The sequence below is a fragment of the Diabrotica virgifera genome, chromosome 5, assembly GCF_917563875.1.
Source record: "Diabrotica virgifera virgifera chromosome 5, PGI_DIABVI_V3a".
Taxonomy (NCBI): Eukaryota; Metazoa; Arthropoda; class Insecta; order Coleoptera; family Chrysomelidae; genus Diabrotica; species Diabrotica virgifera.
This window is the reverse complement of record NC_065447.1, coordinates 216957091-216982233: the sequence shown is the minus strand read 5'-3', so window position 1 is coordinate 216982233 and position 25143 is coordinate 216957091. Positions and strand designations below refer to the sequence as shown.

Here is a 25143-nt window from a genome sequence, read left to right as displayed (position 1 = left end):
GATAGAAGTCTAAGAACAAGAAGAAAATTAGGAAAATAAGGTCATAAATAAGAAAGTCTTGAAAATACTAGTGAATGCATCGGGGTGTAACATCGACATAGGATTGAGTGGTCTAGCCATCTTTGTCAGTCACATGCGCGGGTTCGTTTGGTTAAAAGAGATAGATAGATCACCGATCGACTGTTTCCATGCTGTTTCCGCGTCACGCTTTTTTGGTGAGTATGCCGAGTCTATGCTTAATATTATGTCAATGAGAGTGGCACGGAACCGGCAATGTTGGTGGCATAGTTTGGAGAATGCCGAGTCTCGATTTGGGGTGTAGCGCCATTGGAGAGAGGGAACAAAAACAATTACTATAAAAACGAATGTTGTATTTATATCTTATGTACAGTGCTTAAAGATTAGTAGGAAATAAACGGTTTTTGTCCATATGTTGAAAATATTTCATTCCAAAATCTATACATATTCTCCATTGGATTTCTCCTCACTTCCATCCAAGATCCAATGGCTAAATACTGGAAATTATCAGGTATCACACTGGGCCATGTTATGTTTTGTAATATATCCATTTTTTCAGGCGTTGGATTACTAAAAATGAAAAGAAATATTAAACAATTTGAGCACTTGAAAAATATAGGTACAGTGAGTACTTAAGGGTGATCTTTGGTATCTTCTTCTTTAAGTGCCATCTCCGCGACGGAGGTTGGCAATCATAGCTATTCGTATTTTAGAGACGTACTACTTAAGGCCGCGTCCCACCATCAAATAATTTGATCAAACTGGTTTGAGCAAACTGAAAGTGACAGTTAGTGACGTCACATCCTGAGTGTTCATTGTGGATAATAATGAAAAATTTTAATTTTAAATAAAGTACAAACAAGTTAGACAACTCAATACAAAAAATTTGATCAAACTAGACTGATAGTGAGAGCACAGATTTTTAGAATTTCAAAAAAACTGCAACTGTGACGTCACTTTGACGTACTTCCTCAAGTACGTCAAGTTTGCTCAAACTGTTTGATCAAATTATTTGATGGTGAGACGCGGCCTTTACTCTCTCAGGTTGCGCAGCCACGATATTCTGCATCTCCCTATGCTTCTCTTTCCTTGAATCTTTCCCTGCATAATCAATTGGAGCAAGCTGTATCTCCACGTGTAATATGTCTGAGATATTCCAATTTTCTTGTTTTGATGATATTTAGGATTTCCATTTCTTTATTCATCTTTCTCAGAACCTCTTTGTTTGTGACGTGTTCTGTACACGATATTTTCAGAATTCTTCTGTACACCCACAGCTCGAATGATTCTAGTTTTTTCATTGATGCAGCATTCAAGGTCCAAGCTTCCATTCCATTAAACAAAGTCGAGAAAACATAGCACCTAGCCAACCAAACTCTTAGCTCCAACTTCAAATCTCTTGTGCAGAGCACTTTTCTCATTTTGTTAAAATTTGCTCTAGCCTTTTTTGACTTTGATTTCCTGTAAGTAATCTTCTGTGGAGTTGATCATTGTTCCAAGGTATGCATATTGGTCGACTCGTTCGATATTGGATCCGTTTATGAAGAGATTTTCGTTATTTCTTTGAGTTTTCGATATTCTCATAAACTTTTGTATTCTTGACATTCATTGTTAGCCCGTATTCTTGTCCAAACTCTGCTATTCTGGTCACCAGCCTCTGAAGATCCCCAATATTTGCAGCTGAGATGACAGTGTCATCCGCATATCTAATGTTGTTAATGGGAACTCCATTTACCTTTATTCCAGCTGTTTCACACTCAAGAGCTTTTTTCAAGATCTCTTCCGAGTATGCATTAAAAGAATTGGCGACAACACGCATCCCTGTCTCACTCCACGTCTGATTTCAATTTCCTCTGACAGCTGGTCGTTAACACGTACTTTTGCTCGTTGCTTATAGTATAAATTCGATATAATCCTGAGGTCATTGTAGTCCAGCTTCTTTGATTCCAGGACATGCATTAATTGTTCATGTCGTACTTTGTCGAATGCTTTATTATAGTCAATAAAACTAAATTTGGTATGGTGAAATGATTGTGAAAAGCAATAGTTTTAAGTACCTAGGATCGGTATTACAGAAGCAATGGAGAAATAGATGGAGATGCGTGCAGTAGAATTAAGGCTGGATGGATGAAGTGGAAAGAAGCGAGTGGTGTGTTGTGTGACAGAGAAATTCCAATGAAGCTGAAAAGAAAATTCTATAAAACAGCCATAAAACCGGCTATGATGTACGGAACTGAATGTTGGGCAGTGAAAAAGAAAGAGGAACAACGAATGCATGTGGCGGAAATGAGAATGCTTACATGGATGAGTGGAGTGACAAAGAAGGATAAAATTAGAAATGAGTATATTAGGGAAAGGAAGTCTAGGTGTGGCACCAATTGATGCCAAAATGAGAGAGCATAGGTTAAGATGGTTTGGTCATGTTCAACGTCGAGACGTTAATCACCCAATACAAAGAATAGCTGAAGTGCAGATTCCCGGAAGGAGTAGGAGAGAAAGACCTGGGGGGAGACGATAAGGCAGGACATGTTGGTAAAGGGGATTAACATTGCTATGACCCAAGATAGAATTGTGTGGAGAAATGCAATTAGGGAAGCCGACCACGCATAGGGATAAGGCAAAGAGAATGATGATGACAATGAGTACTTAAGGGTTGGAATAAATTAAATTTTTCGTGAACGGGCGATTTTGGAAATAAATCCCGAAACAGGTCGATTTTTATTTTTAAATTATGATTTTTGGCACATATATCATACAAACTCCTCTTTTTGTGTCAATTATTTTTATTGAAAAACATTTGTTCTTGACATCCTTTATAAATAATTATGGCAATGATTATATTACTGAATATAGAATTAAATAACCTTTCAAATGAGCCGTCATACGACCTCCATTCTCATTTAAAAAATCATCGATCACGTCCAGATATATGACGTCACTAGTATGATATATGTGCCAAAAAATAATAATTAAAAAATAAAAATCGACCTGTTTCGGGGGTTATTTCCAAAATCGCCCATTCACGAAAAAAGAATGTGTGTGTACTTTGTACGCACGCAAGAAGTTATACTTCTATTATATGATTTCCTAAAAATAAATATACTTTAAACAGTTTGTTTTAATTTTTTTTATACACCAAACTAATTGTGTGCTTACCGCTTTAAAAAAAATAAAAAAAAAGTATAGGATTGCACTGGATTCGAACTCAAGACCTTTCGATCTCTGGCCGAATTAGTTGAGGCATTTAAGCACAAAAAAGGCCTTACTGTCGATTTTTGGCGCAGTAAGACGGATTTTAATGCAGTTTGGTGCGATGTAATGTAATGTAATGAATAAGAAATCTGAAATTGCATTTGTGCATAAGAAAAATGCATTTCAAAAGTGCATTTTGAAATAGGCAATTATTATAAATTTGCAACTCGGTAAATAGTTGGGCAACATCCCGATTAATTATTTTAATTGTTTTTAATCATTTTTAAGTCCATATAATCACAAACCATACATACTCATAGACGTTTCACGTAAATTGTCAAGGTCAAGACAGCAAATTAGTTACCATTCCAATCCAGAGATGTCGCTGTCAGTCAATTCTCTTGTCATATTTAACAACTGACAGTTGACAATTAAATTAATTTGTTATTTACTTTTTATTTTACAGTTTGTGGCTTAAATATTTTATTTATAGTGGTGTTACGTTTTTAATTAAATTTAATCACAATTTTAATTAATTGTATTAACCTCCTCTCCGTTTTTGTGAGTAGAATTTTTAGTTTACATTGATCATCCCGTGTTGTGTTTCTCCACATTTAAAAAACAATAGTCAAGTCAAGTCAAATTTATTCATCACATGCGACATTGTACAAAGTACATGTATGAGACAAGTCAAAATTACAGACATATATCTTAAAAGTATATAAATTAATAAATACGTACGACAAAACATACTTAAAAGTTATTTTTAGAATATGGCTCCAGCTCACAAATGTATTGATGTACACAGTGCCGGTTTATCCACTGGGCGCTTAGGGCGGGCGCCCAGGGGCCCGGGCCCCGGAGGGGCCCGTACCTTTTAGTTGTAAAAAATAAAAATCGCTAAATAATCTACATATTTTCCGAAAATAATCTCATACACAGATACACTAATACACTACAAGCGCCTATGCTCTTTTGTTACATCTCTTCACGCCTATACATAGTGGCGTAGCCTAGCCCCATAGGGGCCCCGTTTCAATGGTTATGGCGGGGCCCTTTTCCAAAAACTACAGAAAGTTGTCAGATTTAGCCATGTCTCGAATTGTTACCAAATAATCGCTTAAACGGAGTTTTTTAGTTTCTGAGACAATTGTTTCCCTACCTGCAGTACCTTCCAAGTAAACTAATAATTTCATTTTGAATTGTGGGGCTTAAATAGTAATTTATATCACTTTTGGGCTTTAAAATAATTTATTAAGGATTATAATTTGATATTAAATGAAAGACAAAAATATATACCTATACATAAATCTAATTTGTAGATAAAGAATAGATTATACTCGAAAAAGCCAATACCCAAATAATAGGTCCACATCATTTCAAATATTCAAAAGTAAAGCGACTGCAAAAAACTGCAATTGGACATTATACAGTGGCCACACACAGCCGACGGAACTTGACAATTAGCTAAACAAAAAAACTCTGTTATAACAGCGAGCGGCGGCAGATAGATATTATACCTACATAATACGATAAATATCATTTATAATATATACTTATAGATAAAGAATACATAACACGAAAATGCCAACACCGAAACAATACATACTACTGTTTTAAAACGACCTAATAGTGAAATTGTAGAATATTTTGTTCAATTTTTTTAAATGGATTTTTGTCAGACACGGAAGATCACACACTAATACACACTATTATAGAGATCATGATAAGGAGCATACGAGTTAGGTGTTTTTCTCGGTCGATATTTTAAATAGTTAATGTATAGTCTGTGTTTACAGTATAGTTTACAAGATAGTGTTTACAGTATAGTTTTTCTTGTAAAGTTTAAAAGAATTATTATTAGGATCGATATAATAGGGCGTTAAGTCTTAATGCGAAAGTGACTAAATTAATTGCTAAACAAATTGAGAAGTAAGAAGTAATATTTTATTTTATTTTATTTTTAACACGTTGATACCCTTACTGATTTCTTTCTTTCTCCCCTTCCTTTTACCCTCTCAGGGTGTCGGATTTGGGCTCGCTATTTTAATTTCCATTGATTTGTATTGTGCAATAGAAGTCAATCATTGACCACACATCTAAGAGTATTGAAGTGCTACGTCTGGTCCGTTTTGTTCTATGGATGTGAAAGTTGGACAACAAAAGTGAAGAATCTTAACAAATTAGAAGCGTTCGAGTTGTGTTGTTAACGTCGCATGCTCAGAATCCGGTGGACAGCACAAATATGCAACGAACGTGTGCTGGAGACCATGCACAAAGAGCGAGAATTGATCAACGTCATAAAAATGAGAAAGGTTCATTACTTCGGTCATATAATATCGCTTACGCCGGTTGATCATTCAGGGCAAAATCGAACGAAAACGCTGGGTTGGAAGAAAACAATTGTCCTGGCTGCGTAACATTAGACAATGGACAGGTCGAACGGTCGAGGAATTGTTTCATATAGCTGCCGACCGAGAACCATTTCATCAGCTTGTTAATACGACGATAGCCAACGCTTGAAACCAAGCACGACACACAAATAAGAAGATTTTAATTTCCATTCACCCATATTTTCCATTCTTTCCTGTTTTCTGCCATTATTTTCAATTCCACGAGTGATTTTTCTTTAATTTTTTCCGCATCTGCTACTTGTTATATCGATTTTTATCTTGTTCTGCCTCTTTTTCTTTTTACGAAGTTCTTTGCTTCGTAGACTTTTCTTGTAATTCTGTTAGGCTGCATCCTCATCAAATGCCAATACCAGTTCATTTGTCTCTTTGTTAGTTTATTCATTATTGGTTCTTGGTTGGCAATTCTCCCAATAGTCCCGTTACTTAATCTATCCCATTTTGTCTTTACAACTATCCTTTTTAAATGTCTCATCTCCATTGCATTTATCCTGCTCTTATGTTTTTACAGAATTGTTCAGTTTTCACTTGCATAGAGCACAGTCAGTATCACTATTCTGTTATATATTTTTATTTTTGTGTCTCTTGTAAGTTATTCTCTTTGTCCCAGTATTAGGGCTAACGCATAGTATAACGTGTGACTTGTTTGATTTCTTTGCTCTGTTTGTTATTTCATTTGCATAGTTTATGCATCTGTTTTCTTGTTAAAAAACTGACAACGAATAGCAATGAAGGGGGCCCCTAAACCTCCAGCGCCCAGGGCCTGAAGTTAGGTTAAACCGGCACTGGATGTACACACCTCCGAAAGTTTGGCTGATGTAAATTCATTCGTATATCTATTGGCAATTTGTTAAAGAAACTTATGGCTGCATAATGTGGCAATATAATAGATCCTGAAACAGTTTATTCCAATAGACAAGTGTGTAATCAACATTTCGGGCCTATATATTTTTGGAAGTTTGTAAAAGATTATAAGGTATTTATCTAAACAATCATCCTACAAGATTCTTTCAAAAATTTTCATTCAACTCAATATTACACATCAGTGCTTTCACGTCACACATGGCAGTAGTGTTTATAGCATTTTGAAAACAAATTGGAACATTTGAAGTTTTCAGTAAAACATTGAATAAAACATTGAATTGTCTTTCTGTTGTTTTAATTTCCTGCGAAATTTCATCAAGAATCCCGCAAAATTTATAATTTGAAATTCCCACGTAACTAAAATTTGTCAATTTAGTTCCCATTCCAATCAAGAGATGGCGTGAATTCGATCCGAAAGATTAACATGGTCGTGAAACGTCTATGAGTATGTATAGTTTGTGCATATAATAGTCTAAGATGTCAATAACCATTAATAATAAACAAAAAATTTTCCTTATGGGGAATCGAACGAAGTACTAACACATCCGTAACTAGATACACATACCACTAGCCTACGCAGACACTTGCTAGACACGGGCGATATTAGGTATAAACAAAAACAAATAGGTAAGTAAAAGAGAAAATTACTACATACTTAAATGTATTATAAAATTAATATATTCCTAAATTTTAGAAAAAACATTTGTACATAGGTACATTTATACAAAACATTCGAAAAATCGACACTTCAATCCTTCAATGCCTCGACTAAATGCTATACCAAATACGCTACGAGGACTGTGTCTGTATCGGTTCGGACATACCTTATGACAATTCACGGTAACAAACAGACAAGGTGAATAAATATACAATAAAATGTTTTAATAATACTCATTTACTCCTGAGGAAGACAAATCCAACAACACAAAAATTATAATAAATATATTTACTAAAAACACTAATACTATATTCTTTTCACACCTTTTCTTGCACTGATATATTTATACATAACTAGAAAGATTTTAGCAACTAAACGCCATACTGTCTGTGTGCTCATTCGCGCAGAATTATGAAATTTTACTCTCAATCGCGCCTAATGAAGTATAACTTCAAAAATGAATTTATTCCAACCTTTACGTGCTCACTGTATAATTATTATAATACATTTTTATCTATTTACAGATGAGTTAAGAAACTTATTTTTTAAATTTATATCTATATACTTACAGATATTTGGCAAAATTGGTAAACAAAGTTGTCATTATTTTTTGAACAATTTGGTCGCTTACAGGATATTTTGTGACATCGGTGGTATTTAAACTTGGGTAGCTATGGCACAGGAGATAACTTATTTCCTCTGTGTGTCTGACATCGTCGGAAAATCCAATAACTATAAAATAGTGTTTTTTATAAGCAGATGATTTTTATTGTGAAAGAATAACAGAATGAAAAATAAGAAATATTGGATAAATTTATGGAATGTTGCTACGCCTCTGGCATTAAAATAATTTTTCTCTTCATGAGTCTACTGAGTAGTTGCTTCCGTGAAGAATGTAATCAAAAACCAGTAATATGAGTACGAGTTTGACCCTCATCGAGTTTGGACGCCAATAGTTAGTAAAAAGGTTAGTTAAAGGTGTCATCTGGGGGTGTAAAAGGGGCTCAAAAGTGATGAGAATTAGCCCACCCCCATGATGCTCTATTTCCATGTGTAGGCTGGAAATCCTTGTGCAGTGTCCTATCAGAGATTCGTATAAGAACTTCCTCTGTTCAGGATGCGTTTCTAGGCGTATCTTTCATTCTGTTTGTTTAATCTGAAAGGCAGTTGGGGTTGAAGGTAGTTGAAAGTAGAACACAGTTTTTGGTTTAAGAGAAAGCAGCAGCACTGATTCTTATTACGCGCGGCATGATGTGCCGAAAAGTGGCCGAAGCCCTAGCTCGTTGATGAGCGCTCGATGAGAAGTTTCAAGAGAGCGAATGTTTAGAAATTCTCCTTTCTATATGTTCTGAAGTGATTTTAGACTTTAGAGGAACGTTAAGTTTTATACTCGCGAATCAACCAATGGGGCTGATTAGGCGGAGTCTACGCCACACACAAATTGCGCAGAAAAGGTGTGCTTTGTGACAAAGGCATGTATCCATTACGTTGGTGCTCCGTGTAACTGCTCCACATAGTGGATACGTTGGTGCTCCCGGAGCGGCGCTCACCCTCGGCGATCCAATCAGTGACGGTTTATATGTAGAGGAGCGCATGCCGTATCCATTGGAGCAGTTACACGGAGCACCAACGTAATGGATACGTGCCTTTAGACCAAAGATCTTATACACATAAATTTGGCCAACTCCGAAAAATAGCGTAACGCGGAGCAGTTCTGGTCGGTGGTCTATCTATCTCTCTCTACCGGCGCTTAACTTTCTCTCTCTAGCATATGATGGCCGCCGCCTGTGTGTCACTGTCGTTCCGTTACTCCCACCTCTTGGTAGATACGCTCACACTCGCACGACAGACAAAGATAGCTAGACCACCGTAGTTGATATCGACGTTACACCCCGATGCATTGAGTGGCATATCCCTAGCCAAGTCTATTCTCTTTACATGTCTCTGCTTTAGACACCGCAAAATGTGAATGCTAAATTTAGTTTGTTTTAGGCCAGGTTTTTTCACCTCCGGATAACTAGTTCTCGGGAAGTTTATCTGACAGATTTACATGTACTCTGTCAGAAAAACTTCCCGATAACTAGTTATCCGGAGGTGAAAAGACAGGGTCTTTATTACTTTTAGCTTTTAGAGTATTTTTTCTTTATTCTGTGTCTTGCACTGTATGTACACATGTATGTGAACTATTGTGTGATTTTGGCGGTTAAAGTAGATGATATAAGAACTTTACCAAAGACCTTTGATCATACTATTTTAGTAATATTAACAAAGTTAGCTATTAAATTACATATTTGTTTATGTCTTTATCTTTTATTCCCACATCAGTGGGTGGTCCTTCGATTTGGAATTTATTACATTGCTAATTACGCTCTGAATGGTAGTAAGGTCGCCATCCTAATTTATTGTTCATCTTCTACCAAGTATGTTATAATAATATTCAAATAGTTTAACTATTAGATGCAAAGTGTTGGAGAACTATAGTCTCCAACCAAATAATTTTATTTCACAAACAATAAATATACCGCGCCGCCTCTGACAAAACATAAATAACTTCATTACACAGTGTCTGTAGTCCAATTTCCAAAGAAAGTGTTAATCCACGCCTACCGGCGCGACGGACTGAACTCGTTAGCGGGGTGCAAGCGACAGTGAGCTATCGAGACTCGTAACGAACAGATAAGCAAAATCTATGTTTTTTCGGAGAGTATTCTCCACGTTGCAAGTTGCAAAGAACGCCGGTAAAATGTGAAAAGTCGTTGTTGTGGTGTTTTACGGTAGCTGGTCACTCAAATGTTCATATAATATTCTATTTCTTGCCCTTTCAAATTCCATTACAGTTCTAACAAAATAGCAAGTGTTTTATTTAATTAACCAATTCAACAGGCCAGAATTACAGCACCTTATCAAAGTTCATTAAAAGTTTCTCTACTGAGCAATCGAAGGCTAGCGGCACATTGAACTTACTGCAAGTGAAAACCGCTGAAAGAGACAATGTTATCAATTCAAGACTCTCCGTGAAGGGGTATTGAAAACCGGCAACCCTACACAAAGTAAATGATAAAAAAAGTTAAAAAAAATAAAGAGACAGCTGAAGTAGAAGAGGATAGTATTAGCTTACATGGTGTATCTGCAAATTTCCCTAAAGGTCCGTGGTATTCAAACTCGTAAACGTAGACGTCATGCCATCTTGATTCCAATTCAGCCGCCTTGAGAATGGATCTAGCGAAACTCTGATCACTCTGGTACTAAAACAGAACAAATTGTTAACAATTTATTATTCATGGTAGTATCAGATGTATAAAAAATAAAGAAATTGAAATGTAGGAAGAACGGCGGAAGCCCGGCGATCATGCACCTACATTGTATGTTCAGTAACATAACAAAAACATTCCAAATAAATGGAAAAATTCGGTTACAATCCTCCTCCATAAAAAAGGAGATAAAGTAGATGTTGAAATCTATAGGGCTGTTAGCTTAACGAAGCCACATATAGAAGGGCTTTACTTGAATACTGGCAAACAAATTGGAAGTGGAAGTCAAACTTGATTTCTATCTGTCAGAAATACAAGCAGGGCTATACATGTTTCGCTTGTATACGCGATACACGACTGCTTGATTGCTCTTGATTTTTGCACCTTGTGAGAGAAGTTTTGATATCATTAGATGTTGCATTGCAAAGATCTGTTTCCCACCATTATGCGCGTGTTAACTTCTCGTTCTACTTTGTTGTTTCTTATTATGGGTGATTGTTGCTCGTAAATATTTAAATTCTTTAACCACTTCGAATTTATGATCGTTTATAGTACCTACCTAACATTTTGCCTTATTCGCCGTCGTTTTTGTTTTGAAATGACCATGTATTTTGTTTTGTTTTCATCAAAGAGTTTGTACATTCAGGAGTTTTTCAAAATATTCAGCCCATTTTTGTATTATTTTATTTTTGGCGGTGAGCATTTCCTCATTTTTATCTCTCACAAAATTGGTTGCCATATAGGAGCCTCCCTTATGTTATCTTACCTCTCTGTAGAATGTTTTACTTTGATTGTGTCTATGTTCTCCTTCTACCTTTTCAATTTGTTGTAGATATTGTCACTTTTTTGCCTTAGTGTTCTTTTAGCTGCGGCTCTGCCTCTGTTGAATTGTCTACGTTTTTCGTCTGATGGGTTCGACAGATAATCCATTCTTCTTTTGTTTATTTCTTTTAGGACTCTTTCGCATTCTTCGTCGACATAATTTTTTCTTTTTTGTTTTCTTCTTTCTTCCATAGATTTCTCTGCTGTTTTTGTAATAGTTTTTTTATGGAGTGCCATTGCTGACTTACATCTTCACTTTTATTTTCATTTATTTCCAAAACCTGAAACCTATTGCTTATTTCTAGTTGATATTGTCGTTGTTGTTATTAATATAATATTTTGGTACTTATTTATACCTAGGTACATAATTCTTACCTTAATGAATTGTCTTTGGTTTACACTAAAATTGAGGAGAGGAGAATAAAAATCTTTTATCTTTTGGGCAATGACAGCTTTATCGGAGTCTTTAGCATTCAATTTATTGGGTACCAGTAGTTCCAGATCATCTTCAAAAACAGCAATAGTTTGACCTAAATTACTGAAATCTAAAATATAGATATTATTAGATAAGAAAGTGTCTTAACGTATAAAAACTGGAGATTATTAAATTTGCTTTACCTGATGGTAGCATCTCCTCGGAATTTACACCAATAAGCAATTTGACATCATTAACGTCGCCATCTTCTAACATTTCATACATTGGTCTATTTATGAAAGCACCTTTATGTTCGTGCTCTATTACGGGTCCCCAGTAAACTCCTTTGAGTATTTGAATATCCGATGGTTTTTCCTGAAATTACGAAATACAAAAAAAATAATTTCAATTAAGGAAAAATTGATTATTAGACTGCAGATTATTACTACGGAGTAGATAAACTCGTGTATTTTGGCAGTAATATCAATGAGAGCTGGGATCCAACTGTAGAAATCAAAAACCGAATAGAACAAGCCCGAGCAACGTTTACAAAAATGAGCAACGTACTTTGCAGCCACGATCTTAGTAGACGGCGGCGCCGAAAAATCTCTCTGAATTTACTAAAGCTAGTTTTTTCACAGTTGATTACTGTGATTGTGTAGAGAAACATACTGCGGTCGGTCAAGCGAAACGTAGAACAGGGGTTACTGATAGGTTATCAAAGTTGCTTTCCTACGAAGGTAATGCAATCAATTTACTAAGGCTGAAAATCAGTACACACATTCTAAATTGAATATAAATAAAAATTATAGTCGGTCAGCTGTATGACGGGACAGAGCCGGTCGGTCGGCCCCAGTGAATGTACAGGGTTATTCACTATATTTTGACCCCCCTGTAAACTGCTTTATTTACAGAATTAGAAAAAAATGTAAAATACAAAAGTTATTCGATTTTTAAATTATGATTTTTTTGACATATATATCGTACTAGTGACGTCATCCAACATTCAAACAGTCAAACACATATACCACATTGAATTGAATATTCTTAAAACTCTGTTTGAAATTATACAATTAGGAGTAAATGTAACAATTTCTTGGATTAAGGGTCATTCGGGAATAAAAGGCAATGAAATAGTTGACAATTTTGCTAAATCAGCTTATGTAATCGGAGAAAAAATAAACAAAAATTTAATTCCAGCTTCAGATATTGATACTTTTAGCAGACAAAAACTTAAAAATAATTGGCAATTGCATTACAGAGAATGTAATACTGGCTCAAATTTTGCTCATTGTAACCCTAGGATATTCTCAAAAAGATGGTTTTACACAGAATATAACAGACATTTTATAAAGACCATTAATCGGTTGAGAGCCAATCATGCTCTTACGCCATCTTACATGCATAGAATTGGTTTGGCAGATACTCCCAATTGTACTTGTGGCAAAATCGGAGATCTAACACATGTCATATTAGAATGTCATTTAAACGTAAATAACATAAACGACCTTTATAAGGAATTAAAAGATTTAAAATGTTTTCCCAATAAACCTAAATACTTTAATATTTACAAATGATATGGAAATTCTTCATCTCATTTATAAACATGTTAAATTATGTAAATACAAGTTGTAAACGTAATATGTAATAAACAGGCATAATTTGTTAATGTGGTTTGAAAAAATAAAAAAAAATATTTAAAAAAAACACAAAATAAAATAATAACAAAAAAAAATAATAAACAAAAAAAAAAGAAAAAAAAGGAACAAAAATAAAAAAGAATAGAAAAAAAAAGAAGTAAAAAAAAGTGTTTCGCACAAATTAAAATGTATATAAAAAAAAACAGTAAAATAATTAAAAAAAAAAAACAAAATAAAAAAAAGCTACACAATGTACCAATGTATCTATAAAAATAAAATTGTAGAATGTACTTATGTTATAAAAAATTTATGACTATGAATCTGCAATCAATCAGAAACAAATCTGGCTAATTGGCTCTGCCAAATCCATTTTTCAAAAAAAAAGACGTCATCCATTTGAATCGACTATTTTTTTAAATGGGAATAGGGGTAGAGTGCTTGCTCATTTGAAAGGTTATTCAATTCCCTATTCAGTAATATAAACATTAACAAGATTAATTATACAGGGTGTCTAAAAAAATTTTTTTTTGAACTAAATTAATTGACACAAAAAGAAGAATGTATGTAATTTATTTAATTTAAAATACATTTTACTGCTGTTAGAAAACATAAATAAAAGTTTATTGCCCAAATAAACATTGATTTTTGCTTAAATTCAATGTTCAAACTGTCAAGAGGCAGATGGGTGGCAGCTTGAATATTGAATTTAAGTGAAAAGTAATGTTTATTTGTTTAATAAACATTTATTTCTGTTTTCTGACAGCAATAGAATGTATTTTGAATTAAATAAATTACATACATTCTTCTTTTTGTGTCAATTAATTTAATTAAAATTTTTTTTGGACATCGTGTATAATTAATCATGTTAATGTTTATATTACTGAATAGGGAATTGAATAACCTTTCAAATGAGCTAGCACTCGACCCCTATTCCCATTTAAAAAAAATAGTCGATTGCGTCATCACGCCCAAATGGATGACGTCACTAGTACGATATATATGTCAAAAAATCATAATTTAAAAATCGAATCACTTTTGTATTTTACATTTTTTTCTAGTTCTGTAAATAAAGCAGTTTACAGGGGGATCAAAATATAGTGAATAATAATCCTGTACATTCACTGGGGCCCACCGACCGGCTCTGTCCCGTCATACAGCTGACCGACTATAACAACTTTTATTTATATTCGATTTAGAATGTGTGTACTGATTTTCAGCCTTAGTAAATGGATTGCTTTACCTTCGCAGGAAAGCAACTTTGATAACCTCTGTTCTACGTTTCGCTTGACCGACCGGAGTATGTTTCTCTACACAATCACAGTAATCAACTGTGAAAAAACTAGCTTTAGTAAATTCAGAGAGATTTTTCAGCGCTGCCTCTTGAACTATAGTATTGACCTTCACGTTGCAATGGAAGCATAGGCTCTAAGTGAGGCTATGCTTAAACGCTTGGAAGCCTTAGAGATGTGGGTACACATACGACTACTAAGAATAAGCTAGCTTGACAGGGTTAGAAATGAGGAGGTCCTTAGACGGATAAACCAAACAACACAACTGGTCATTCTAATAAAGAGGCACAAGCTGAAATACTTCGCTCACATAATGAGACACCCTGAAAAATATGAACTTTTGCATCTGATCATTCAGGCAAGTGGTCCTGGTAGAAGAAGAATATCATGGCTGAAAAATCTAAGACAACGGTAAGGAAAATCGGCTACATTCAGAGTCAATAAAGTCACAATAGCGAGTATAATAGCCAACATGATATCCAAAGATTGATAACGGTCATGGAACCAGAAGGAGAACATTAGGTATGTACTACTAAAATTTTTTCATTAGGAAAACAAAGATTTGGGCATAAATTTGTTTGATAGATACTTCAAGATGAAGCACACGCCAGAAATATGCAGCAAAAACCCACAAAGCTAACCTTTTAGCAAACAATCGTATTCCAAGCTGAAATTTTTGTTTCAACTTTATTGTAAAAATGTCGTACTCACCATTAGGTGTATTTGATGAGCTGCTCTGTCGATCTCATATGCTGGTAGTTTTCGTAAATATTCATATATTTCGGAAGACGTCGCATTGTACGTTGCAAAGGCAGGATTAACTATAGTGGCTAAGAGATATGAGAGCTCCGTTTGATTTTTTTGATTCGCCCAAACACTCAGGGAAGAAGCGCTCTCACATATTGCAGCTCTAAATAAACCTAAATATACAAAAGTAATAAAATATTTTAAGACCAATTATTAAAGCCTTTTAGTGAAAATCCACTCCAGCTCTTCGCCGTAACTTGTGGAAGTAACTAGAGTGGAAGACATCATAAAACGCATTACAAAGTTGAAATGGAAATGGTCAGGACACGTCGCAAGACAGAGACAACAGATGGGCAAAGAAGATTTTAGAGTGGTGGCCAAGAGCAGACAAGCGAAGTTGTGGAAGACCACCTACCAGATGGACAGACGACATTAAAAGAATAGCGACAAACTGGATTGCAGCTGCGCAGGACAGACAACGGTGGAGACATCTTGAGGAGGCTTATGTCCGACAGTGGACAAATTTGGCTGTGTGATGATTTAGTGAAAATAGAAGATGCAGGTATGTACAAGAAGGGTCAACTTGTTTGCTCTTTTTTTGTATCGACAAGTGCAATGGGTAGGCGGCAATAGATATTAAGTAAAAGATCTACTCATAATATTTTTTATAAAGCTTGACCTAAATTAACTGACGACTAGAGTTTGGCGATTCAAATATCATGTAAATTAAATACCTATATATAAAAAGGGGTCTCAGGTGAAGAAGGGTGGAGGTAATAAATTTGAGAGATTTATGATTTATGAGGTACACAATTAACCTAAAGACATTTAACGAAAATCTCGACTTTTTGCGAGTTAACTAAATATAATGAACGGGAATATAGTAGAAGGACGTATTAATAAAGAAATATGTTTGCCGAGAAAGAAATATTTAGGTACAGAGCAGTATTAAAAAAGAAATATGTTTTGTCGATATGTTACGAAGGCTCTACCCATAGAAACATTAATATACAGGGTGTTTGGTAAAGAATGGGCCATAGCTTAACCTGAGATTCCTGAGGTTAAAATAGGTCGATTTAAGTTAACTTACCTTAGTACAAATTTGATAATGACCGAAATACAGGGTGTCAAAGTTAAACTTTTATTTTATTTATTTTTGAATATTTCGTGACAATCATGGGACAACAACACGAAATTTGGTAAGTGATGCTGGTATTGTACAATCTACTAAATTATGTTAAACAAACGTTTCTAGCTAGTACCAGAGGCGTAGGACGGGGGAACGTGAATGGTTGACCCTTCCCAAATTCTACGCCATTGGCGCAATTGCTATTTTAGTGCAATTTTTTGATTCTCCAATACTTTCTATGTAAAAAACATGCTCTTCATTCGTAACGATAAAGCCATTCGTTTTCGAGGTATTTGAAGCTAAAAACGAAGGAGCATAATACATTAATCAAAATAAGTGTGCCTTTTCATTTTTAACTTCAAATATCTCGAAAACTAATGAGTTTATCGTTAAGAATGAATGCTATATTATTTGCATAGAAAGTATTGGAGAATCTAAAAATTATGCTAAAATAGCAGTTTCATCAGTGGCGTAGAATTTGGGAAGGGTCAACCATTCACTTTTCCCTGTCGTACGCCTCTGGTATTAACCACAAACGATTATTTAACATAATTTAGTAGGGTGTACAGTACAGTACCTACACTTTCTGCCAAGTACCATAAGGATATGTCAAATAGTTTTATAGTACCGGGCACACATAGTTCTTAAAGTTTTAAATAAAGAATAAATTATTAAAAAAAAAGAATACTTTAAAATAATTTGACATATCCGTGTGATACTTGGCAGAAAGTGTAGGCACTGTACACCCTACTAAATGATGTTAAATAATCGTTTCTGGCTACTACCAGAGGCGTACGACAGGGGAAAGTGAATGGTTGACCCTTCCCAAATTCTACACCACTGATAAAACTGCTATTTTAGCATAATTTTTAGATTCTTTAATACCTTCTATGCAAATAATATACTCTTCATTCGTAACGATAAACTCGTTAGTTTTCGAGATATTTGAAGTTATATATGAAAAGGCACATTTATTTTTATTAATGTATTATACTCCTTCGGTTTTAGCTTCAAATATCTCGAAAACTAATGGCTTTATCGTTACGAATGAAGATTATTTATTATTTTATTTTTTATTATTATTATTTATTGTTTATACATATGACCTGGAATCTAGGGACTAATCCAGGTTAGGGATTAATGAAGTTAATTAGTTAAGAATGAAGAGTATGTTTTTTACATAGAAAATATTGGAGAATCAAAAAATAGCATTAAAATAGCAATTCCTCCAGTGGCGTAGAATTTGGGAAGGGCCAACCATTCACGTTCCCCCGTCTCACGCCTCTGGTAGTAGCCAGAAACGTTTGTTTAACATAATTTAGTAGACTGTACAATACCAGCACCACTTACCAAATTTCTTGTTGTTGTCCCATGCCTGTCAGGAATTATTCAAAAATAAATAAAATAAAAGTTTAATTTTGACACCCTGTATTTCGGTTATTATCAACTTTTGTACTAAGGTAAGTTAGCTTTTCCAAGGTTAGCCAAGGTTTTCAAGCGCCCCGGGCAAGTAATTTTAGGCACCCCTTTACTCCTTTCTTTGTAAGTAGTTTTTTTCAACTTAGTGAATCAGTATACGGTATTCGCTCTGTGCGTGACTATGATGCGGGTATATTGAAACGATGCCAACATGAGTAGGTACTGGCGAAATATGACAATATTGGAGCTATCTTTGTAATGTTTGTATGACAAATTTTATCAAAAATGGTAAATAAATGTTACCTATTTATCATATGCTTAACGTCAAATTGTGAGATATAAAAATGTCAGATTAAGGCGCTAGGTGTCAGGTCAGTCATGCACAGAGCGAAAACCTACAAACTATTTGTTTCATCATCATTCTCTTTGCCTTTATCAATACGCAGGGTCGGCTTCCCTAATTACATTTCTCCATAAGTTTCTATCTTGGATCATATCAATATTAATCCCCTTTACCAACATGTCCTGCCTAAGCGTCTCATTCCAGGTCTTCTTTGGTCTTCCCCTCCTACTCCTTTCAGGAACCTGGAGTTCAAGAATTCTTCGTATTGGGTGACTGACGTCTCGACGTTAAATATGACCAAATCATCTTAATCTATGCTCTCCCATTTTGGAATCAATTGATTCCACCCCTAGATTCCCCTAATATACTCATGCCTAAACTTATCCTTCCTTGTCACTCCAGTCATCCATCTAAGCATTCCCATTTTCGCCACATGCGTTCGTTGTTCTTCTTTCTTTTTAACTGCCCAACATTCAGTTTCGTACATCGTATCTGGCCTTATATCTGTTTTATAGAATTTTCCCTTTAGCTTCATTGGAATTTTTCTGTTACGCAACAAACCACTCCACTTCCTCCATCCAACTCTAAACTACATGCATATCCATCTATTTCCCCATTACTCTGAAATACCGATCCTAGGTAGGTAAAACTATTACTTTTCACAATCACTTTCCAAATACTCTGTTTTTGTCCTAATAAGTTTTAAACCTTTTTCCTCAAGAGCTTCTCCGCTGTTCCAGTTTTTGTTCAAAATCGCTTTCACTGTTTCCTACTAACACTACATCAACAGCATACATTAAGCATCAGGGAATGTTACCCTGTAGCTTCGCTGTTATCTGATCCAAAACTAACGAGAATAAATAAGGACTGGGCACTGAGCCTTGGTGCAATCCTACTTTCACATGAAATTTATCAGTCTCTCACACACCTGTCCTAACACTAGTTGTTGCTCCCTCATACATATTCCTCACAATATTTACATATTAATATTCACCCGGAACTCCTTTGTTATTGTGCCCACTACAGAATCTTTCGAGGAATTCTATCATCATGCCTTCTCAAGATTAATGAATACCATATTATGAGCGTTTGTTTCTTTATTCCTGTATTTTTCCATCGGCTATCTTATAATGAAAATGGCATCTGTTGTTGATCTGTCCTGCATAAACCCAAATCGATTATCGGATATTTCGGTTTCTGCACGTATCCGTCTATTAGTCTCTCCCATATTTTCATGGTGTGCCTAAGTAGTTTTATGGCCCTGTAGTTTGTACATTGTTGTATCTATCTCCCATGTTTTTGTAAATAGGTACTGATATACTGCTTTTAGATTCGTCTGGCATTTGTCCAAATTCCATAATTCTATTAAATAAACCTGTTAGCCACCTTGTTCTTGTCTCTCGTAACGCTCTCCACACTTCCCCAATAATATATTATATTGTCCAACTGATTTTCCTTTCTTTATTTTTGAAGTGCTTGAACCACTTCTTCGTTATTTACAAAAAAGAACGATCACGATATCAGAGAACAGATTTAAAGTTTAATGAGATAAATAAGGTTTCGTACACTTACGATTGGTAAGTTTTCAATTTTACAAGATAATAAAATATTACTAATATTTTATGGTTATTTCGGTATTTCGGCACCTACCGGCGCCTTTTCGAATACGGAGCCGGGGGCACTGCCCCTCTTCGCCCTTATGGACTTAAAACGACCTATATTAACCTCAGGAATCTAGGGTTAAGTTAAGGCCCATTCTTTACCAAACACCCTGTATAAATATAATTAAAAATAAATTAACGAACTTACCTTTGGACAATGGACTCAAGACATGATAATGTACGGAAGCTGCCCCAGCGCTTTGTCCAAAGATAGTGACTTTAGTCGGATCTCCTCCGAAATATTGAATATATTTATTAACAAATTGTAAAGCCAACACTTGGTCTTTCAAACCCATATTTCCAGGTACTACATCATCTCCGGTTGAAAAGAATCCTAAAAGTATATTTTTCAAGAACCAAAAATTATTGCCATATAAATTTGTTAATTGTTAGTAAATTTAGCAATGCTCCAACTTCTTTAACTTTCTACCCGGAGAGTGACTTTTTCAAACACTGAGTGAAAACTTTGGAAACAAAAATGAAGTCGTACAAGGCCAAATATGGAGAATGCAGTGGATGGGACAGCAGTTCGTAGCCCAATTCGACCAATGGATGTCATTGTCCCGTTTTTTCTGCAATTCGGCATCGAATCGGTCCATTAGTTCGGCATAGTAGAGCTTTGTGACAGTTTTGCCCTTTTGTAGAGAGGCGATGTTGATGACACCTTGCGAATCCCAGAACACAGTGACCCTACCCTCACCTCTTCGGCCTTAGGCCGATAGGACAGTCTTCGCCTTCTTCGGAGCACGTTCACGGGGTGACGTCCACTGTCCACTGTATCGACTGTTCCTTGGACTCTGGTGTATACCAGTAGAACCATGTTTCCTCGACGGTTATGAAACAACGTAGAAACTCCTTCGGATTAAGCTTAAACAACTTCAAACACTGCTCTGAAGTGGTTTCATGGTTGCGCTTGTTGTGTTGAGTGAGAAATAACGGCACTCATCGCGTTGACAGTTTGAATTGTTTTACGTAATTATTTCTACTCACCGAAGGGTCCTATTCTGTAATTGAATGTAACTACAACTACGTCATAATCCAATAGGTAATCAGGACCATAATTGACTTCAATTGAAGCTCCTTCGATGAACCCTCCTCCATAAATGAACACCATTACTGGAAGACTTGCATTTAACTTAGGATCCTAAAAATATAGATAAAATGGCTAAGATGGACTTTTACGACTATTCGAGTGTAAAATATTCCACAAGATATTTAGATCTATAAACCACCAAGGGCGGCGCAAAAGATATGACTTCGAATTATACCAACTCTTTAATGAACCAGACGTCGTAACATTTATTAAAATACAACGACATACATGTTCTGGGCATATAATATGAATGCCAGACAATACGATTGTTGAAACATTACAAAAACACCTGTAGGAAAAAAAATCAGAGGCCGACCGCGATTTAGATGGTTAGATGGAGTTAAGACCCACTTAGGATATTAAAAATCAGAAGATGACAACAGGTCGCCAGAAACAGAACAGAATGGCAACAAATCTTGAAGCAAGCCAGGAGTCACAAAGGATTGTTGAGCCAAAGATGACGATGATAATATCGATACACCAGTTTCAAGGAGTAACAATGTCTGAATTTTAGTGATTTGGAGTGTAACAAGTATTGAAAAGTGCTGCAATAACCAATATTTACGAGTTCCAAAGGGTAACCACTACTATAATAACGTTCTGTGAAGATGTCACACATATAAAACGTGTGTCATAAAACGGTAATTATTTTAGTTTCAAAATGTAACAATTCGAGTTGTTACCCTGTTTTCTCGTAAATAACGATTTTTGACTTGTTACACCTTGGAACTGGTGTCTCGATATATAGGATGAGGCAGATAAAGGGCCTATTAGAAATATCTCGGGAACTAAAGGTAAGAGAATCATGAAAATTGGAATACAGGGGTTTTGAGGTATGAACTATTTAATGGAAATATTTTGGTTTCTTTGCTACTTCTGGTTATAACGGAAGTTGATTGTAACTTCGTTTTCTTTTAATGGGACACCCTGTATATTTTTACATTTTTGGATTCAGCTCGATGTCTTCTTTCTTAAAATATGAGGTTTTGTAATATTATACAGGGTAGTTTAAAAGATAATTACGGTTTCTTATAAATTTTGTAGCAAACTTCACACCCTGTAGAATTGTACTGATTTGATATCGTACATAAATGGAGTTTTTGATATCAAATCAGTACAATTCTGCAGGGTGTGAAGTTTGCTACAAAATTTATTAAAAAACCATAATTAGTCTTTAAACTACCCTGTATAATATAACAAAACCTCATATTTTAAGAAAGAAGACATCGAGGAAAATCCAAAAATGTAAAAATATACAGGGTGTCCCATTAAAAAAAACGAAGTTACAATCAACTTCCGGTATAACCGGAAGTAGCAAAGAGATCAAAATATTTTCATTAAATAGTTCATATGTACCTCAAAACCCCTGTATCCCAATTTTCATGATTCTCTTACCGTTAGTTCTCGAGATATTTCTAATAGGCCCTTTTTCTGCCTCACCCTGTATACTTGTAATTAAATTTAACGTTAATATATTGAACAACTTACTTGTGGAGAAAATATGTTGATAAACAAACAATCTTCATCACCTGACACATCTGCATAAGTAATCTGCCTACAATAGCTACCTTCTGTAGTGGCATCGAGTACACCGGCCCATGGCTCTTTTGGCTTAGCTACCTCAAATCTGGATTCATTTACTACTGGTTCGGCAAAAGGTATTCCTTGGAAGGAGTGTACTGTTACACTATTTACAGTTGTTCTTGTTTTACCCTTAACCGTTCCAAGAGGAAAATCCAGTAGGATTTCATCCCTCTTGATCCAAAAATGATGTAAAGATTAATAAGGTAGCAACATAATATAGAGAATAATCTGTTATGATGTCTACCTTGTTATTATTATTAAATAAGAAAGGAACTTACATTTGAAGAACATTCCAACAGAACAGTAGAAATTAAAAGCGTAATAATATATAAGAGTAACATTTTCATAATTTACAATCGATTAAATTAAGAAAAAACTAACACAAATGTCATATGTATTATACAATATGTATATGTACGATAGTTATGATTTAAAGATAAATTAATCAATCTTTAAAGTAAATAATAAAAACTAGTTACTCCTACTAACACTTTTATACTGCTGTACAAATTATATTAAAATGACATGCAATTTATGATGACAATGATAGGAAGACCAAAAATTACTTTAAAATTAATAGTAATAAGTATGACTTTACACTTATTAAAATCTGTTATATTGATAAGAAAGTTTCAATAAAAAACATCAATAGGTATATGATAGAAATATACTAATAGATGGTGTGATAAGTAAACTCATTTAAAATGAAAAACACGTTTACCTCGACTTGATATAGTTTCCCTTTAGCTCAATACAACGATTCCAGCGATTTTCCAACTTCTAAGTGGTCCGAGTAATACGATTCTGAAAGCTCTGCAAAATTTAATTCTTTGTTTCGTCAATCTTCGTTCGAGCTGATTTTTTATTACTTTATCGTACTACATACGTAGTATGAGTATAATAGATAAAGTTATAGGATCGTGCAAAAAAAAATTTCAGATGTCACTTTTTTTCGACGTTTTGAGTCCCCCTCAGTCTAAAAAGCAAATAAAAAAACGCTGGACGGAAGGGCCGCCCGAGAACTTTCTCGTACCGATCTATTATCGTTATGGTACTAGATACTGGCATTCTATAAAAATAACAAAATTACTCGTTATTTTGATATTTTAGAAACACCTTCTGTACTTGAAAGTATTTTATGGTTCTACGCATCATTAATTCCTGCATTTGAGAAAATGTTCGATGCCATATTTCGGGGACACACTATAGATGTATAGATTATTGCATAAATTAATAGAATATTATAGTCATACTTTCATTTCAAATTAGTTCATTTTTCTGAGAAATTAATAGTTTACAATATTTGCATTTCATTCTATTTCGATTACGCCAGTCAATGAGCGAGATTAAGAACAAGATATTATCTCCGAATTCTATCCTACTGCATGGATTTTAATGAAATTTTGGGAGTAGCCCAATCTCCTAATTCAAAGAGATTGCTCTTAATTCAAAGTCTATCCTATATACTATGACGCTTTTATCATGGGGGCGGTTCCCACCACTTCTCAGGGGTAAAATATTTTTATTTTCGAATTACATGGAGAAAAAGGAAGATTTTTAAGAAAATTTAAAAATTCATTCTATAATTTGATCACATTTTTTTACAAAACCATTTATTTTAAACCCGTTCAACTTTTTGAAAGTAGAAATAACACTATATTAAAAGGTATTGCAAAAGAAAAACAATGCATTTAAATTATGGTGGATGGGGAGTTAAATGTGTATTATACTTTTCATTTTTCCTTAAAGTACATTAGTCATATATTTTTTTGCACCATATCTCGCTTAGTTTGTATGTAACCGACATTTAACGGTGCTCGTTTTAAAGGCCTTTTCGAACACTACAAAAGGTGATGGTAGCATTACACACCTAAAACCTACCGTTCCTCTGTTATTTCAAGTTGAATACACCAATTTGAGCATGCACCAAAAAACAAACTATTTTCACCTACCATATCTCTTTTTGTATTATAAATAGAACATTTACGAAGGAACGAATCTCTTTATTATTTATAATCTAAAAAATGTTTTATATAGTGTTTTTAGTTCGATGTATAGTTTTTAAGGTATTTACAAAAAAGCCGTCCGAAAAGGTGTCATTTTTCAATGAAAATGGCCAATTTTCAACTACGCATATCTCAAAAAGTATTGAGTTCTCAAAAAAAAGTGTAGACCAGTTTTTGCTTAGAAATAGGTTCTTTAGCCACTTCCGTGCTTATTTTGACCAACAAATTTTCCACCCCCTTGAAGAAGTGGGAACCGCCCCAAGATAAAAGCGCCCTAGTATATAGGGTATATTTTGTTTCTTGAGCTATTACCTACTTACTGTGAAAATATCAAGTACATCAATGTAGTAGGATGGAATTCGGAGCCAAATACCCTCATTGACTGCCCTATAATAATGCTCTGCTATGATCGCGTGAGAGAGGACACAAATAAGATTATAGCAAAATTTCTATTTACAGTAACTTTTCGAGTTTTTGAGCTATAGCAATTAATTTTATGTCATTGGAAAGGTAATTTTACATTCTTTCAAAATATGTAAAAATATACAGGGTGTATCTAAAAAAATTAAGATTTTTTATTCATTTCCGGTTCAACCGGAAG

At 34.6% G+C, this 25143-nt stretch overlaps 1 protein-coding gene across 2 annotated transcripts; it reads right to left on the bottom strand.

The window, feature by feature from the left end:
- Window positions 1-354: 354 nt before the first annotated feature.
- Window positions 355-23001, bottom strand: LOC126884625 (juvenile hormone esterase-like). Of its 2 annotated transcripts, XM_050650685.1 has the most exons (10): window positions 22815-22999; window positions 22441-22707; window positions 20850-21003; window positions 20008-20193; window positions 15272-15480; window positions 11835-12006; window positions 11592-11761; window positions 10262-10388; window positions 7713-7875; window positions 355-588 (listed from the first exon to the last, which is right to left on the bottom strand). In XM_050650685.1, exons 1-10 carry the CDS (start codon window positions 22881-22883, stop codon window positions 402-404), a joined length of 1704 nt encoding a protein of 567 aa, XP_050506642.1. In that variant the 5' UTR covers window positions 22884-22999; the 3' UTR covers window positions 355-401. The 2 variants fall into 2 exon arrangements, with proteins under 2 accessions (XP_050506642.1, XP_050506643.1); XM_050650686.1 differs by lacking the exon at window positions 7713-7875 and having other exon boundaries at window positions 22815-23001.
- Between the last annotated feature and the right edge of the window lie 2142 nt (window positions 23002-25143).